Below are 19,291 nucleotides of genomic sequence, written 5' to 3' on the forward strand. Positions count from 1 at the left end.
CAAGTCAAAAAAAAAAAAACTCAGTAGATGTAACTGACAAGTGGTTTAGAACTTAAGTGTTAAAGTTTTAACCTTGTCTAAATATTTCAACCAAAAAACAGGAACTTTTAAAAATGTTATCACTTATAATGTTACACATTGAATTTTATTTAAAGAAAATGCTACCCGAGCTACTATATAACCTTTGGAAAGAGATCCAACTTGAAAATAATCAGCTGAAAAGAGATTTTCTGTTAGCAATAAATAACTACCCCCTGGGAAAGACTGGCTGACTAGATACCCTAACTGGAGCGATTACTCCTATCAGCGTTACTACGGCCAATGTACCACACATTACTCCAGGAAAAGTTCTCCATAAGTTACTTTTGAGCTCAGATTTTAGAAGTCGATTAGGAAGTTTTCAGGATTTAAAGAGTTTATAAATCTGAGTGGTTCTGAATGAATCACAAGCAGCTCTCATTTGCCAATTTATCAATAACCCATTTGCTGCTTTGGAAGACAATCTATTAAATCCCTTATGAACCTCCCTAACTGCTGACTCAATTAAGAGACAACTGAATAAAAGCAGCTATAACAGAACATTCCAATCATTTGTACTTTAAATGTATTTTTTATCTGCCCTTGACATGGGAGGAAATACATTCACACCCAAACAATAATGGCAGTCACTCATGCTAGCCTCCAATCTTGAGTTTTGATCCTTATTCCCATCTACTCAGAATTCCTTTCTGTTAGAGCTACATGCTCAAGTGTGCAGAGGCCCAAAACATAGTAAGATGGAAAAACAAGGAAACATCAGGGGAGGGAGGAGAAATGCAGGGTGCAGATGTCGGGCTCAATGGTCAGGAAGCCCTCACCCCACACTGGAGTGCCTCAGTTCTGACCTAGCTTGTCTCCAGGCTATGGCTTCCTGCTAGTGTGCACCCCAGAAGCAGCAGGTGGGAGACCTGCACTGAGCTCCAGCCTCCTGGCTATAGCCTGGCCCAGCCCCAGCTATTGCAAGCATTTATTAGTGAACCAGAGATAGAAGATCTCTGTCTGTCTCTGTCTCTCTGCCTTGCAAATCAATAAAATAATTTTAATTGAAACACAAGGCCATTAATATATAAAAAAGAGGGGAAGAACACACACACCAATTGTTTTACTCATGGAAAACTTCTGGACAAACATAAAGGTTCATTGTGGTTCTGAGAAATGTAGCCAAAGTGTTCCAGATAGAACGACTTGAGAACTTGTACTTCTCTTGATAATCTTTAATATGACTTTAATCTTTGACCATGATTCTGCACTAACAACAACAAAGATTTAAAAGTCAGAACCTTTCTTCACTTGGGACAGGCACTGTGGTATAGTGGGTTGAGCCACTGCTTGGGATGCAAGCATCCCTCAGCCAACTGCCAGTTCAGATCCCGGTTCCACTTTAATCCAGCTACCTATTAATGGAACAGTGAAGCAGCAAATATGGTCCAGGTCCAAGTCCAAGTATGGGGGTTCCTGCCACCCAGGTGGGAGACCTGGATGGAGTTCCAGGTTCCTGCCTACTGCCTGGTCAGCCCTAGCTGTTGCAGGAATTTGAGGAGTGAACCAGCAGAGGGTTGATCTTTCTCTCTCACACACACACACACACACAAATAAATCTTTTTTTAAAAGAAAAAAAAAGCCCTTTCTTCCCTACTCCTTCCCTATTCCTCACTGGCACAGAGGATCTGGGAGTACAACTGCTTGGGCCAACAGAAAACACCAGCCTAAAATGAGCAGCCATCTATGGATGCCCTAAGCGCCCCCTCCTTCTGGAGGGGGCTCTGAATGGCTCTTCCTACCTGACAGTGACAGAACAATGCAGAAGGAAAAACTAAAAAAGGTACTAACATAAACGCCACAAAGCACTATCTTCAGCTATTCTGCTTGATTAGGTCATTGTGAACCTCAAAAGCAGAAGCTTTTAAAAGATGGAAGAATAGTCAACATCAGTAGGAGGTGACCTAAAATAAGAACAAAAAGAATAGGAAAAAAATAACCCAGACAGGAAAATTAGGGTTTAAAATACCTTTAAGGAATAAACATGTTTCAACTTCCTACTCATTTCAAAAACAGTACTATTTTGGGGGAAAAAATAAAAACAAAAAGGCTACAATCCTGAGATCGCAAGTATGCCATTCCCTTCACCTGTGGCAGACATGGCACTAGATTAGGTCATCGTTTTCTCCGGCTCAGAGACTTTGGAATCCTTCTTAACAGTGCTACCCGACAGATGAAGCCCATCTGCCCTATATATACTATTCCTTTTCTCACATTTTCATAACATATTAGGGAAACTAATCTCTCCAGATTTTATGAAAATAAAGTTAATTTTCTAAAGCACTTCACTGAAATCAGAAGCTTGGGTTCCATTCTACCCTGGGGTCTCAGAACCGGGATCTGCTTGGTATAATACTTGTACACACACACATTTTCAGGTCACAATCAAGGTACATGACAGATGACACTTTAGAAAAACTAAATGTTAACAGGCAACAGCCTACGAATAAACCAGGAAAAGGGTCAGATGGGGAAAAGACTCTATAATCCATTATTCTGCCCCTGGTGGAAAAAGCCAATACACGCAAAGTGTCTACGGGGTAATCGTAAGATTTTTAAATGCTCAAACCAGATGTTCTTACACAGGATATACACCACAGCTTCTGCAGAAACCAGACTCACACAGCTAATGACAATTACACTCTGCACAGACTGAAATGCAGCTGTCTTGAGGAACTCTGTCCCTTGATTATAGCCAGTTGTCAGAAACCATCTAAACCACTAACACTGTTAACTCACCAAAAACTTTTTAGGAAAAGTTATAAAGAAAAGAGCAAGAGAGACTTCCCATGTTATTCACTGCAGACCTGGACAGTACACTCACATGCCCTTTGAGTCAGAGGAAAACAAAGGCTTCATCACAGCTGTACAAGTCGTGTTAGGATGGTCACCCCACACACAAGCAAAACCTAGCAATAAGGGCTGGGAAGTATTCTCTGAGGCCAACGCTGAAGAGCCTCACAACATAGACTGGGTCTGTGAGAAATCTTCCCAAAAGCAGCCCATAAAATCCTAACTGCAGTGGTTACATTTCAGATCGTTTAAAATAATGTGGGGCCAGTGCTGAGGCCCCACATTAAAGCCCCAGCCTGCAGCGCCAGTTCCAGTCCCAGCTGCTCCACTTCCGATCCAGCTCTCTGCTAATGTGCCTGGGAAAGCAGTGGAAGATGGCCCAAGTCCTTGGGCCCCTGCACCCTTGTGGGAGACCCGGAAGAAGCTCCTGGCTGAAGATCGGCTCAGCTCCAGTTGTTGCAGGCTTGTGGGGAGTGACCCAGCAGATAATAGGGCTGCCTCTCTCTCTCTCTCTCTGTCTCTGTCTCTACCTCTCTGTAACTGTCTTTCTAATAAAATAAATAAATAACGTAACCCACCTTCCCTAATTTTAAAAATGAGCAGCTTAAGCCAAGATGCACAAATAGGTCCAAAGCAAAAGCCAGTGGCAGCACCAGGGACTAGTGCACAAGAGGGCGGGCACTGGCCTCGCCTGCCAGCCACAAGCTTCCCCCTCCTGGAGGCCCACTGGATTTCCTATCAGTAGATGAACAGGATGATCTGTTATCAAGGAGCAGACAACTACAAGGTAATCAATAAACAACAGTGAACTTAGAAACTCTCATCTAGTTTCCTGGAAAACCCTCCTGATGCCTGGCAGGTCACCCGAACGGTCTAGCTGGGGAGGCTGGCAGTCCCCTGAGCAGTCACAGGCCGAGGTGTTCTCTGTCACACACACCCCTACTTGACATTAGCTCTCTCCGTGAGGGAAGCCAACTTTATAACACACATCCCCTTACACAGGGCTCCTCTACCTGGCCCCATGGATGGTGTGTGTGACTATTTAGCTGCACTTTGCTAGATACACGGTCCCATGTTACACACCCTACCCTCAAAGGTGATCCAGATACTTAAGAGTTAAGAGCCACAGCCCTCAGACTGGCCAACTAGTCTTTTTCAGATTCCTACAAGAAAGGGGGCCAGGTCATGCTGAGTCTCACTATCAATCAGGGCTCATGGGCCTGGTCTGCACAGCCCTGGAGCTTAGCATGACTTTCACATATTCAAATGCTTGAGGAGAGATGGGGCAAAGAACTTTTCAGGGCTTGTGAAATAACATGCAATTCAAATTTCAATGTCCATAAATAAAGTTTTATTGGAACATAGTCATGCGCATTCATTTACTTTCTTCTCTAGCTGCTTTCACACTGACAGCTACAGAGCTGAGCAGTTGGGACAGACTGTCTCACACAAAGCCTAAAACATGGACTACCAGCATTACGCATGTATAAAGGTGAACCAGTTAACCAGATCTTGGACAAGTACCTGAAAAGCTTATGAAGTAAAGGATCAGACGTACTCACTTGGTGAAAAACAAGTCCTAAGGAGAACAGACAGGTTCCCAAAGAAAGAATGAGGGGGGAGGGGGCGAATGCTTCAAGCGACTTAACTGAAGGCCACATCCAGAAACCAGGGAGTCACCCTCCAAAGAAGGCCTGAAACTCCTACTCGGAGCTGGTGTTCACTAAGTAATGAAAATTTCTAACAAGCTTCTTTTCCCAATTTCAAGCTAATAGCCAATAAAATGACAGTCCCAGACAGGCATGTTAACCATAACACAAGGTTAACAGTGACAGAATCAGAAAAGAATCAGAGCAAAATCCCAAGCACTTACTAGGATTTAAATAATTAACTAGACTGCAAGGGTACTTGCAAGGAAACCCACCTAATCCCTGCACCGCCACACCAGTTTCAGTGCCAGTCACATCTTCTGGGGGACAGGGCCTCCGGGTTTCAGATCTCAGGAGTGTCCTCCACTTTATGAGCCACAAGTACTCGGTGTCCAAGTCTTACGTGCATCGTAACAGTTCTACACTGAAATAACTGATGCTCGTAAAGATGACCGTGAGTAATCAAGAAAAATGCTAAGTTGTGCTTGGTGTACTCTGTGCTAGTGAAAAACAAACCATGCAGCTCGACCTCAAGCAACTTGCTGTCCGAGCCATTTCTTGCTCCTTGCTCAGAGCAAGGAGTAAAGAAAACAACGCCCTATTTTATTCCTGGCTTAGGCCCTCACCACCGAAATCTTGACTTAAAAATAACTGCTTAGAAACTGTCTCAAAAACTATCATGAATTTTCAAATTGACAGAATTTCCTGTGCAACAGACACTAAGTGATCAATATTTCATATATATTACTGCTAATGTTGAGTACTTTCAACAACAACAAAAAAAAAAACTGTAGTGAATCCCCTCAATGTTAAGCCCAATAGAACCCAAGGTTTTGGAAATAAACTCACTTCGACTGCCCTTAATCACCTTGTTATACCTTCTACTTTTAGAACCAAAAGCAAAAAACAAACACTGAACTGGCTGTAATCAAAAGTCCAGTCACTGAATACATCTCGAGAGCGTATCTTCTATGAGTACCGTTGGTCTAAAGTTAATGAAAGATCAAAAATGAAGACACGCCTTCCCCAGCAATCCGGTTGTCTTTACTTGCACTGCTTTAAGGAACGACATCTTAAGTAATCCTTCAAGTGTCCTGGGCCAGAACCTAGCTAAATGCCACCTCTACTTGCAAAGAAGGCCATTCCTACCCTTTCTAGGAAGACAGGGAAACCCGCTTCACCAGAGCTATCAAGTGCAAAAAAACATATACACCATCATGATCACAGACCAAAGTTTTTGCATAAGAAATAACACCAGGCAAATAACAGACAACTTTCTAAGGTATGTTCTACAAACATAAAAATAATTGCCTAATATTTTAAGGCTTTTTTTTTCCCACTTTACAGAGAGATGGAGAGATCTTCCATCTGCTGGTTCACTCTCTATAAGAAACACTCACAGCTGCCACAGCAGGGCTGGAGTGAAGCCAGGAGCCCAGAGCCCAGTCTGAATCTCCCACATGGGTGGCAGAGAGAAACTACTTAAGCCATCAACCTGCTGCCTCCCAGGATGTCCATTAGCAGAAAGTTGGGTCAGAAGTGAAGCAGAGGTGCCGGTGCTGTGGCGAACCAGGTAAAGCCACTGCCTGCAGTGCCGGCATCCCACATGGGCGCCAGTTCTAGTTCCGGCTGCTCCCCTTCCGTTTCAGCTCTCTGCTATGGCCTGAGAAAGCAGTAGAAGATGGCCCAAGTGCTCGGGCCCCTGCACCTTCATGGGATTCCTGGAAGAAGCTCCTGGCTCCTGATTTCAGATCAACCCAGCTCCAGCCACTGTGACCATTTGGGAAGTGAACTGGCCGATGGAAGATCTCTCTCTGCCTCTACCTCTGCCTCTCTGTAACTCTGCCTTCCAATAAAAATAATCAAGTGTTGTGACAAGAGAACGACTTAAAAAAAAAGTGAGACAGGGACAGGGATGAAGCATCCCCAAGTGCCATCTTAACTGCTGAACCAAACACTTGGCTCCAGTTGTCCAAATTTTAAATACATCATGTATATACGGTGCTGAAGACCTTGAAAATGGAGAAAATGAACTCAACACTAAATCGTTCAAGGAAGCATGTTACCTGTCTCAGGAATTAAAATACTTTCCAGGGTCTGGCAATGTGATGTAGCGGGTAAAGCCAATCACCTGTGATGCTGGCATCCTGAATTGGAGCCTGCTAATGGGCCTGGGCAAGTAGCAGATGACCCAAGTCCTTGGGCACCTGACACCCACATGGGAGACCCAGATGAAGCTTCTGGCTCCTGGCTTCAGCCTGGCCCAGCCCTGGCCTTTGAGGCAATCGGAAGACATCTCTGTCTGTCCCTCCCTCTCTGTAACTCTGCCTTTCAAATAAATAAGTAAGTATGGGGGAAAAAAATACTTTCCCAATTAAGATTCTACCAGGCTTCTGATACCTTCTAGGAAACTAACAACTTCAAGCAAAAACACCCAGTATGTATTTAAAAAAAAAAAAAAAGTAGGAGAGGGGATACATATTCTTGAATGTGGTACCAAAGAAGTTAAAAACTGATGTAACTGTTTTTACCAACCAAGGCAAACCTTTTCATGCAGTCCAAATAAAAAGGAAGATTGTTGGCTAAAATGTCTCTCTCCTTCCAGATATCTTGCAAGCTTCGTGGGAAAACAGGTTTATGATACAAATTCTGACAGACCAGTGCTTGTAATAGCGTAACAGGTGCCACAACACCCAGCAGTCAAGAGCTTCACAAACGCCAGGGTAAAGCAGCAGCAGCGTCAGGGACTCCCTCCCAACCCTGAAGTCAGGGGACAGGATCAGTGTTTGAGTCTTCACGCTTGCTGCTCTGACTACCTCAGAACTGAAACAAACATTTGGTAAATCTTTTTCCAACAAATCTGTGGATAAACACATCAGGGAAACAAATTTTCTTAAAGTAGTTTTCAAACAGATGATCTTCAAACCTAAGACTTCCAAACTACAATAAACACTATTTCCATTCCCAGTTCTTTTCATACCACAGACTTTATTTCCAAAGGATGGCCTCCTCAGCCTCACGGGTTCTGTCACTAAGTTATCAAGGTTCACCATCCACTTAAGAGAAACAACTAGATACAAAAAAATGGTCAAGGACTGGATAGTGACTTCAGACAAAGTGGCTCTTTGATTGTGGGGTGCCAAAGGGAAATGTGAATATGTCCTGGTAATAGATGAGGTGAAACTCTGCCAAGCTAGGAGGTGGGGGAGGGGAGCAAGGGACCACCCCCCTACAGAACTGTGTACAGTATGATACAGCACCTACACACACCCACGCGTGGAACTCTATCTGGAAGGTGATACAGTGAGTTCCTGGGTGTAGGAATGTGTTTTTGCTTCTCTGCAGTCCCTAATTTTAAACATTGTACATGCAACACCCATTCTGTAATAACTTGTTTAAACCACTAAAAATCAGTATCAGGTGTGTTTACATGTGAAGATTATCACCGCATCCTCCAAGTTTGTTTCAGTTCATCCTTCTTCCCCAGGCCCCCGGCCAACAGTTTGATTCTAACACCAAGTAGGTGGTTCCTTAAACTTCCTACAGTTTTAGCTCTCTGGACTCCCTCTCAGGAACACTGACCATTTTTCCCTGTTTCCCTTGCATAGATGCTCTTTCAACATTGGTTAATAAAAAGACTTTTTATACACAGAAAACCCATCAAGTGATAGCAGAACTAATACTAAGAGTGGAGGGTTTTTCCTTGCAAATGAACATATACATCTAGTCTTGTCAAAGTTCTCAGTTTTGCGGAACACACCCCAACTTCTCTTACTAGAAAGCAGCCTATAATCTTAAGATGGAATCAAGTTCAAGATCTCTGCTAGTACAGGGTTACAAGGAGCTACGTGGAAGCCCAACACTTAACACAGTTGAAAATTGTATTTTTCTAGACGTTGAAATCAAAGGGTCAGGTCAAACAGAAACACTTAGAGAAGGATGGCAGAAAAAAAATCAAAGGACCGGGAAGTTGTCTGATTTAAAAGCTAAACGTGACAGAAAACAGTACTAAGATCCTCGGGGTAAAAGACAAGTTAACCATTCTGGGTTGTTGAGGCGGATGCTGTGGCGCTGATTAAAAGACACTGCTTGGGCCAGTTCCAGTCCCCAGCTCCCTGGGGACAGCGGTGGTGATGTCTCATCTGTTTGGGTTCCTGGAACCCACGTGGGAGACCTGGATGAAGTTCTGACTCCCGGCTTTGGCCTGGCCCTGGCTGTAGTGAGCATTTAGGAAGTGAATAAGGAAATGGAAGATCTCTCCCTCTGTTTTTTTTTTTTTCTCAGCCTTTCAAGTAGATACAAATCAACACTTTTTAACAATTCTGTGTCCCACATACATGCCAAGAAAGTGTCATCCACACAACAGCCCCCTTTTATGTCCCGTGTCGCCTGCCCTATAAACAACCAATTATTGTATTACAAGTGTTTTCAGTATTAGGTACGATTACACTGAACCCTTCCTTCTCCACCTAGAAGCGATTAAATCTTGATGAGCTGTGATTTGATCAAAACGTAAATTACTATGAAATCTCTAACCATCGGTGGTGAAACACTACCAAATCAGCTTCCAGGGAAATTCTCTGCATCCTAAAACTAGTTCATTAGCGTTGGAAGGTATTAGCCTCGAGCTACAAGGAGCAAGAGAGCTGGCCTTCACAGCGGGTATTCTAAAAAGGAAAAATAGTTCACCTCATAAAAACCTGGAAGAACCCCCTAAGCTAACTCCCATTAATGGAAACCTCAGATCCTCTCCCACTTTTCTTTAAAATCGCAGCTCTGTCTCAAGTCATTCACTTGCAGCGATCATTTTACAAAAAAAAAAAAAAAAGGAAATTCAAAATCCCTCCCGGCCAGGGTAAATAAAGGCGGGCGACGGACCCTGGCCCTACAGGCCAGGCGAGGTGGGGCGGCCGCCTCCACGTTACTAGAAAGCCGGCGGCTTTTAAACGGTCCCCGGCTGACGACGCATTCCTAACGGGCTTCGAAGGCACGTTTAAATCGCCCGCTTTTTTGTCTGCTCGCCGCCTTCACCGGCGCCGGGACTGCGGCCGCCCCCGCGCGCCCAGGAGGGGGAGCCCGGGGTGGGAAAGCCCGAGCCGGGCCGGGGGAGCCGCGGTGGGGGAGGGCTGGCGTGGGGGGAGCACCGGGCTGCAGGGCGGGAGAGAGGGGGCGGGGAGGGCGGAAACCGCGGCTCCCCGAGGGGGGTTCCGGGGACGCTGGGCCGCCGCCCCGCACCGAGAGCGCACCGCGCGGCTGCGGCCGCCCGCCGGGGAGTGCGCAGGGCCGCGGCTCCGCGCGCCGCCGCCCCCTCTCCCTCCCTCCCCCCCACCTCCCCGAGGCGACAGAAACAACAGCGCGGGAGGAGGGGAAAGTAACTCCCGGCACCTCCGCCGGAATTAGCCCCGGTGCCGTGATGACACCTTCTCGTGGCGCAACCAAGCTCCGCTCCCTCCGCAGCGGCGTCCCCGCCGCCGCCGCCGCCCTCTCCATTTGAAAGTGGCCACCCCCCGCCGCCGCCGCTCCTCCCGCCCCGCCGCCGCCAGCTGCACCAATCCGCTCGGCCCCAGTTGCAAATCAAACGCTCCCTCGCGTCCAGAAGCCACTTGCACCGCTGGAAACGGCCGCGCCGTCCCCCTCCCCGAGTCCCTCCCGGGCGGCACCTTCGGCAGGGGCGGGCGCGCCGGCGAGAAACGGTTGTAAGATGGGAGCAGCGGCGGCGGCCGCGGCGGCGAGCAGCCCCGAGCGGGCTCGGCTCCCGCTCTCGTCGCCGCTCCCGCCCCCAGACAGTTCTGGAAACTGTGTATCACCTCTGTCACAGGAAGCCATCCGGCGAGGAAGGCGGCGCGGAACCAACAAACAAACGCCTGCGGCCGCCCGCCGGAATCTGCGCGGGGACGGCGACGGGCTTCGGGCCGTTCCCGGGGCGGGGGCGCGGCGGCCACCCCCGCGCCGCGGGCTTTGTGCGGGGCTCCCGCAGCGCGGGCGCGGCGGGCCGGGCGTCCCCGCCCCCGCAATCCCCCAATCCTGGGCCCCGGCAGCGCTGCTGGGACCGTTAGGTGACGCTCTGGCCGTGGCCGAGAGGCCGCGCCTCGGTCGCCGCCCGACCCCATTTCCACACTGGGCCGCCTCTCTTCCAACACCAGAGGCGGGCTACAAAAGTTGGCCCCGAGGCCACCCAGCACCTGCCCACGTGCCGCGGAGGCTCGCTCCCGGGTCTCCCCCAGCCCCTTCCCCCCGCCGCCCGCGGCCGCCAGATCACCTATTACCGGTGGGAGGGGAGAGAGGCTGCTATTTAAACGCCCGCGGAAGTTGAGGCACCCCCACTGGCGGGTGCCGTGCACCTGCCTCCCGCCGCCGCGCTCCGCCACTTTGAGCAGCAGCCGCGTCCTCAGCCCCGCCTCCTGCCCGAAGGCGGGCGGGGGGGGGGGGGAGCGGGAAGGAGGTGGAAGGGATCGAATTTCTCCAGCAAATGGGACCGTTCCGACAGGATTCGGTTCCCCGGTCAACATTCCACATTCCATCCCTCTCCCGCATTTGCAAGCCAGTGCCGAGCAACCCGGAAAGCCTGCTGGCTACCGAACGGCAGCCCCCAACTCACAAACACACACTCACAGGCACAAGACACGTGCACTGAAAGGCTTTGCAACTTGCAGTCCCGGGGTGCACACTGCACGTTCATGGAGAGCAGCAAGAGACCAAGGGACCCCCCTACCCTACCCCCACAATCAGCAGATGGTGCCAAAGGTTACAATTTGCAATCCGTTTTAAGTTCATGATTAATCGGTACTTTGCTCTACCAATGCAACTCCTGCCCGATTTGACCAGTGAAGGGTTTTACACTTTATGGTCCTGCTGCAAGTAAAAGATCTGATCCCTGGAATCTCATTTTGGAAGAATCTCATTGCCAAGCTGTCCCTCCACCCCCTTGCTCACTGCCCTTGAATTGATGCAATGAATATTTTGGACATGTGGTGACGCGGTGACAAGAGCGAGGACTGCGGCCACCCCGCACGGATGTACCTTCACACACCTATGATTGGACAAATACAGTCCTCCTTCCCACCCCCCCACCACCAACACGCACATACATACACGGTCACACGTACTCTGGATTCATATATGTACGCGAACCTGCGTTCTGCCATTGCCATCTGTCTACCAAGTTGCTACTATGCTTTCCACTTTCATGCAGCCTAAATGCACTTTGGCTTTTGAGAAAATTCTATCAACTAAAGCCAACTAAACTGGGCTCCTGCTCCTAAACGCGTTTAATTGACGATTCACCTGAAACCGGCATGTTCTTCGCAAATTCGAAAGAAGAGAAAGCTAAGTCTTCAGCCTCGCGATATGGAAAAAAAAAAAATCACCATCACAATAAAACTTACGGATCCAACACAGATCAATTTTCAGGATCCAAAAACCATCCTGTCCTCCTCCTCCTCCGGCCCCCGCCCCGGCAATGCCCAAGTTACTGGTGGGATAGTAACGCGGCACCGGCGGCTGCCTCCCTCCCTCCTCGCTGCATATCGACAACCCAATCTTTTGGCGCCATATTAATGACGTACTATATTATTTCCACTAGGCAGCGACCTTCGGCATTAAATTACTCCCGAGAACTCCCGAGCAAAGCAACAAAACCATCAAATATGGCTGAGCCTCTGGGCTCGTCCTGCAGCCGCCGCCGCGCCGCAGCCGCCGCCGCCGCCGCCGCCGCCGCCGCCGCGGGCCCAGGACGCGCACACGGACCCCCACGCGGACACGCGCGGACACCCGCGCGCCGCCCCCCGCCCCCGCGGCCCGCGCGCCTACCTGCTGCGGAGGGGTTCGGCCGAAGCGCTGGGCTCCGCGCCGCATGAGTTCGGGCCGCGGCGCACGGACGGGCGGGAGCCGGGCGGGCCCCTGCTCTCGCCGGCGCGCACACAGCCGGCACTCGCGCACGGAGGCACTCTCGGACGGGCGTTGGGCTTGTTATGGAGGGAGGACTGTGTGAATCAAACTCATTTCTGGGTCACTGCTGCCACAGGGGGGAGCACTTTAATCCCTTGCCAAAAGCAGAGGGTGGGGACGGGCGGGCGGGCGGGGGAGAGCGCGGGGAGCCCGCGGCGCGGGGGGCTCGGTCCCTGGTTAACTCTTCGCGGCCCTCGCCGCTGCTGGCTCGGCCTGTGTCCGCGGGCGCTCGCCGAGAGCGGCGGTGCGCAGCTCCCGAGGTCGCTTCCGTCACCTACCTTTGCAGCCTGCGAATTCTTGAGGTGTCTCCAAGGCGCAGGAGTGGGCTTTGAAAGGATCTCTTCGAGCTGCTGTCCCAGTTCCAACTCTTGTCTGAGCTTTAGAAATACATTCTTTCAAATTAGCGTAACATCATGGAGGTAAAAATGTGGCTAGTAAGGCGTGTAATTTGGGTGAAAGGTTTTGTTTTTAGGCGGAACGGCAGAATAGTTCTATTGTTTTTATAGTAACAGTTTTAGGGAGTTGCGGATTAGAATGACGTTTGTAAACAGGTAATCTACTTCTAGAAAAGGAACACCCTCTTCACCTAGATTCACGTGGAACTAACTACTCGTTGCAAATGGATATTAGTCCATCAAGAGATACGTGAGCATTTTTAGATAGATACCACAGTGCTATAGGACTGGACATCTTCCAAATATGAGGTTCCAGCCTAATGCTAAAACTAGAACTTGAGACTAATATAAAATTCATCATAATAGATTCATTTGGGGGGGTATTTATATGCAAAAATAAGTGGTTACTGGTTTTCCACAGAATACAAACTTGCTTTTAAATGTAGGGTAACAGATTTTTTTCACAGGTCCCCTAAGGAAACATGGGTGGGTGTGACATTGAGCTTCAAAAGGAAAAGGGAAAAAGTACAGATTAAAACTCCCATTCAATAAATGGGAACAGTGATTACTAATTACAAAATTGAATATCAAGCCCAAAAGGCATACTTATCCACTGCAATAATTCTGAATATATCAGATTTGATTTCACACAATCACACACCAACCCATACACCCACATCTAGAACATTATAATCTCATAAATGGCAAACAAAACTAATTGGGTATTTCAATTATTTCCAGAAAACAAAGTAAGCCAGTAGAAGTCTTAAGTACATGTCCTTCTCTCTTCCTCTCCTGTTTTACTAGAGTGTAAATACGGGCGATGCTGTTAAGAGCTGGGAAAAGCCACATGGCAGCTATCATCGTTACTATTAGCATAAGGTATTATACTGCAGTCACTGTTATTTTCAGTGGTGCACCCTGTACATACTGTCTGCAAAAGTAAAATTACACAGGCTTCAGGGGCAGGCACCTGAGGCATTTGGCACAGCAGTTAAGAAGCTATTTGAGTGTCCCATATGGGGGTGCCTAGGTTCAATTCTAAGCTCCAGTTCCAACTTCCTTTTAATGTGTACCCTGGGAGGCATCAGTGGTGAATCAAATAGTTGAGTCCCTACCACCAGCATGGGAGACCCAGGTTGAATTCCCAGCTCCCAGCTTGGGCCTGGCCAAGCTGTTACAGGCATTTAGAGGAGTGAAGCCGCAGAGCAAAGCTCTTTCTCTCTCCCTCTCTCTTTCTGTGTGTCTCTGTCTCTCTGTCTTTCAAATAAATAATAAAGGGTGGACATCGTGGCACAGCTAGTTAATTTACAAACACTTGGGGCTCCTGCATCCATATCAGAGTCCAAGTTCAAGTCTTGGCTACTCTGCTTCCAATCTGGCTTCCTGCTAATAGAACCTGGAAGGCAGCAGACAATAGCTCAAGTGCTTAGGTGCCTGCCACCTCTTTGGGACACCCAGGTGGAGTTCCAGGTTCCTGGTTTCAGCCTGGTTGAGTCCTGACTAATGTGGGCATTTTGGGATTTGGGAAAAAAACAGCAGATGTAAGATTTCTATCTCGCTCTTGCTATTCTTGCTCTCTCTTTCTTGCTCTTGCTTTGCCTTTTAAATAAAGACAACATTTTAAATAAAATAAAACAATTTTTTTTAAAAGTCCACTGGCTTCATAGCCAGACAATCCCTAGGTTGGATATGGCTCTCGCAGTTAGCAGCATGTGTTGTGGTTGCAACATATATTACAGGATTTCCCCAAGCCTCAGTTTGTTCCCAGGTAATGAAATGAGATTAATGGCTGGACTCTTACCTGAAGGACTGTTGAGAGGAATGAGATAACCACGTCAAACTACTAGAGCAGTCCCTGGCAGTAAGAAACTGCCCACTCCCACCCTGCCACCTCTGTGTCTGTCTCTTCCTTAATCACTTCTCCGTGGAAAAGTGCAACTTTTTAAAATTCCATTCAGCTTTACTTCTGTCATTTTGCTTTAAAGACTCTTCAGGGGTCCAGCACTGTGGCGTAGCGGGTAAAGCTGCCGCCTGCAGTGCCAGCATCCCAAATGGGCGCCGGTTCATGTCCTGGCCGCTCCACTTCTGATCCAGCTCTCTGCTATGGCCTGGGAAAGCAGCAGAAGATGGCCCAAGTGCTTGGGCCCCTGCACCCACGTGGGAGACCGGGAAGAAGCTCCTGACTCCTGCCTTTGGATGGGCATAGCTCCAACCCTTGCGGCCAATTGGGGGTGAACCAGCAGATGGAAGACCTCTCTCTCTCTCTCTCTCTCTCTCTCTCTGCCTCTCCTCTCTCTGTGTATCTCTGATTTTCAAATAAAATAAATAAATCTTAAAAAAATAAAGAATTTCAGGAGTGGGCATTGGTAGTAAAATGGTGCCAGGTGACCAGATGGCCCAACCACAGGTGTCAGCTCCACCCCCACCCTAATGGGATTTGCTACTCCTATTTCCCTGCCCCCTGCAAAGATATAATAGGACCTGCTTCCCACACACATCTCTCTCTCTCTCTCTTACTCTCTCACCCTCTTCCCCCTGTCAGGCTTCTCCCATCTGACAATAAACCTTTCTTCTAACTCTGGTGTTTGGTGTGTTTTGTGATGTCCTTACAGGCATTATGGCTTACCAGTTAAGACTGCTTGCGATGCCTGCACCCCATATCTGAGTGCCTGAGTTCCAGTTTCAGCTCTGGTCTAGATTCCAGCTTCCTGCTAATGTGCACCCTGGAAGGCAACAGGTAATGAATCAAGTAGTCAGGTCTACTTAGAGTAGTGTGAGAGACCAAGGTAGGGTTTGCGGCTCCTAGCTTAGACCTGGCCCAGCCCCAGCTGTTGCAGGCATTTGGAGAGTGAACTAGCCAGTGGCAGATATCGCTGGCTCTTTCTCTCTCTACTTTTCAATATTGAGCACCCACTCATAGTCCTGGGTGCTCCACCTCCAATACAGTTTCCCTGTTAATGTGCCTGAAAAGGCAGGGAAAGATAGCCCAAGTGCTTGAGTACCTGTTACTTACTGGGGAGGCCCAGATGGAGTTCCAGGCTCCTGGCTTCAGTCTGCCCCAGCGCCAGCCCTTGTGGTCATTTGGAGAGTGAACCAGCAGATGGAAGATTCCTGTCTGTCTTTAACTCTGCCTTTCAAATAAATAAATATTTAAAAAAAATTTTTTTAATTCACTTACTATTTTACTTGGCTTTTTTCTGATTATTCCCACCCCTAAAGCACCAGACAAAAGAGTCAATGAATAGATGACAGAAATAAAATGTCACATGAACTCCCCACACTGATACTTCAGCCAGGACTGAACGTCCCATGAACATCCTGTCTATAGTACCATGGCTTAAAAACACTGATCACCTGAGCCATGTGCTATAAATAGCCTGAGACTAGAAGTCAGGCTATTCCCCCAACTCACAATATGACTCTGAACAAATCTCCTTGGGGCTTGGCTGCCCCCCACCCCCAACTCCTTCCAAGATGATAGGAAAGATAATACCTAAGGCTCTTTTCCTCTTAACACTGTAATTTCTGCAGTTTTCATCAAACTTAGAAAAGAAACGTGATGAATATTGGAAGAAATGGGGGACAACCTGAATCCATAATGAACTTGTAAAAACATTGTGTCATTAATAATCAGCAGATGGCATTTCTTAAATAATGTCTTTTGCCATCAGACCACAAAGGAAACTTTCATACAACTTATTTCTAAAATGGGAAAGCAGTGACATAGTTTGCCTTGCGGCAACACAGCAGCCTAGAATAAAAAGTACTAAGCTGGCAATTAGGAAAACGAGTTTCTCATTTCACACTGTCGCTTATTGGCTTCACCTTGCCAAATCCTGCAGGTTGGCCATTTCCTAGTCTCTGTTAATTCATACTTTATTATTGGAGATGAAAATACTTTCAAGAAAACAGTGACAAAGCAGTCAGTGTAGTTGAAATACCAAGATTCTAGTCTTTCCTGGTGTGATTTAGGTTTCTGATTATCACAGTTCTATATATCCCTTACATTCTGTGGTGGTCATATACAGTTTAATGAGTTTCTTCCATAATAATGGATTTTACAGAATAAAACTTTGGTTATCTATACCTGTATTCTTGATTTTTAAATCCTTCATTGATTAACCCCCTGAATGTTTACATAGTCATTTCATTTCATCTTCTTCTCTGAAGGTAAAGAATTACAAGGCCTTGACAAAAGATTCAGAATCATTCACATGTGAAATGGAGGGGTACAGGCCATGAAGTCCCATGTTAGCTCATTCCTTTAGGGAAATGAGCAAGAAATTTTTACCAGTAAAAGCCATTGCCACTTGGTATAAACAGCCCACAGCGGAATTATTATTATTATTATTATTATTATTGTGCAAGCGTTCAATGGGTTGTGTTCTAAAGTTTATTTTCATGTACTTTAATCATTTCAAATTTATATGATAGTCTGTCAAGTAGATTTTTTAAAAATAAATTTGGGACCTGCATTGTGGTGCAGCTGGTTAAGCCTCCACTTGTGATGCCACTTTCCCATGTTGGAGTGCCAGTTCCCATCCCAGCTGCTACACTTCCAATCCAGCTCCCAGCTAATATGCCTAATAAGGCAGCAGAAGATGGCCCAAGTATTTGGACCCCTGCAACCCCCATAGGAGACGTGGATGGAGTTGGAAGCTCCTGGCCCATAATATATCTCCGCCTTTCAAATAATTAAACAAATCTTTAAAAATTAATTTTGATAATCAAATGATAGAAAATAATATTTTTTTCTGTAAATATTAATTTCCATAAGATAGTTATTGTTAGGAAACTGGCACAGTTTTATCTATGGTGCCATCTACACCCTGATTTACATCCTAAGCTCTAGCCCCCGCCACCATTGCTGGAAGCCAGGTGGCCACATGGCCCAACCACTGTTGTCAAGCTCCACCCCCATCCTAATGGGATTCGCTGCTCCTGCTTCCCTGCCCGGGCCTCCAGCAAAGTTTTCCTGTTCCTGAACCTGTGGCTCTCTTGGCTCTTCTCTCCTGCTCTCTTGGCTCCTCTCCCCTTCTCTCCCCATCTCGTCTCTCTTCTCTGCTCGTTAGCTCCTCTCCTCTCTGTTTCTCTCTTATACTCTCCTTCTCTCTCTTTTCCTTCTTCACCCCTTCCCTCCAGTCTGCTGAGTTTTCCCCAAAAAACCCTTTCCCTTACTCCGGTGTTTGGTGTGTTTTGTGACAGCCTAATAGAAATAGATAACAGTTATCCTTCAGCCCTGAAAGACTCAGCTCCTGACAGGCACTTTGGTGGAGGCTGTGGCACAGCACCAGCAGGTCTAAATCAGGGTGGTGGTGTTCAGTCCTTCAGGGCTTCCCAAGATCAATTTCTGACCACCTTGCTGTGAATGCCACAATTCACACGATAACGTAGCTTCACAGGCAGCTTGGGAAGCACACAGGTGTCCAACACACTGGCTTTAAGGTTCCTGACACGGGCTGCCTCCACTATATTTGGAAGGACAAACTTCTTAATGGCCTTGTCCTTGGGCAGCATGGAGCAGAGTTTGTGCAATGAACAGGCTGCGTGTGGCTACACAGTCGTTGTGTCTTCTTTTCTTTGTTATCTTGGAAGCAAGGACCCAAAAGAGAAAAGAACAATTTCTTATTAACTTTTTTGAATGATATATATGGGGGTCTTATATAAATAATTCTGAACAAGAGTTGAGAACATACTCAACACCTCTCTGAACCCCTTGAGAAGGAACAGGAAGTGTAGGAACTAGAGTTCTCTGTATGGCCAGGTTGATGTGGTCCCCAGTCCTGAAGAGCCTTGTAGCCCCTTACAACCTTCAAGTAAATGGATTGACTGTAATGCCAGTACCCCTGACGCTTCCTGGTTGTTGTAAGTACCAACTAAATTTTTTTTTCATGAGATTGTCTTCCTTTTTGTTTTCTTTTGTTTATTTTTCATTTTGGAGGCTTTCATATTGTTGATTTTCATCCTCTTAGCACAGTTAAGATGTCAAAGTGAAACAAGTGTGAAATTGAATGACAGGAGATAATGTAATTTAGCAGGATGGAAATGTCCAAGACCGAGGAGATTCTAAATAAGAAAATATCTTCTTTCATCACAAAAGAATGTATGTTAATGGAGAAAGTTTTGAAACTTTAGAAAAATGAAAGTAATAAAACTGAACCACAGAAATGACAATGTAAAACATTGTCATAGTTTTGAGTTTTTTTCTGCACATTGTTAATGCAATTAGAATGATGCCAAATATTCCATCTTACAATTTCCCCTTTTACTTACATCTTTCATTTCAGTGCTGTTTTTTAAATTTCTATTTATTTTTATTTTATTTGAAAGGCCAGAGACAGATTGTCCTTCCTTTGGTTCATTTCCAAATGCCAGAGTTAGTCCAGGCCAAAATAGGAGTCAGAAACTCCATCAACATCTCCCCAT

At 47.0% G+C, this 19,291-nt stretch overlaps 1 protein-coding gene across 12 annotated transcripts in view; it reads right to left on the minus strand.

Annotated features, from left to right (window-relative positions):
- JADE1 (jade family PHD finger 1) overlaps nucleotides 1-12,835 on the minus strand; it is a 63,143-nt gene extending 50,308 nt beyond the window's left edge. For 2 of the 12 annotated variants that reach the window (XM_070047587.1, XM_017347570.3), the window contains exon 1: nucleotides 12,330-12,461. Coding sequence is in view for 2 of the 12 variants with exons in the window: in XM_051819882.2 (XP_051675842.1) it covers nucleotides 10,328-10,346 (19 nt within the window). In the remaining 10 variants the exon portion in view is untranslated. Of the gene's footprint in view, nucleotides 1-10,180; nucleotides 10,260-10,327; nucleotides 10,543-10,779; nucleotides 10,928-11,804; nucleotides 12,238-12,329; nucleotides 12,462-12,745 lie in introns of those variants that run through there. The other 10 variants (XM_070047582.1, XM_070047581.1, XM_051819883.2 and 7 more) reach the window with 9 other exon arrangements.
- Between the last annotated feature and the right edge of the window lie 6,456 nt (nucleotides 12,836-19,291).

Source organism: Oryctolagus cuniculus, chromosome 8, assembly GCF_964237555.1.
Source record: "Oryctolagus cuniculus chromosome 8, mOryCun1.1, whole genome shotgun sequence".
NCBI classification, from domain to species: domain Eukaryota; kingdom Metazoa; phylum Chordata; class Mammalia; order Lagomorpha; family Leporidae; genus Oryctolagus; species Oryctolagus cuniculus.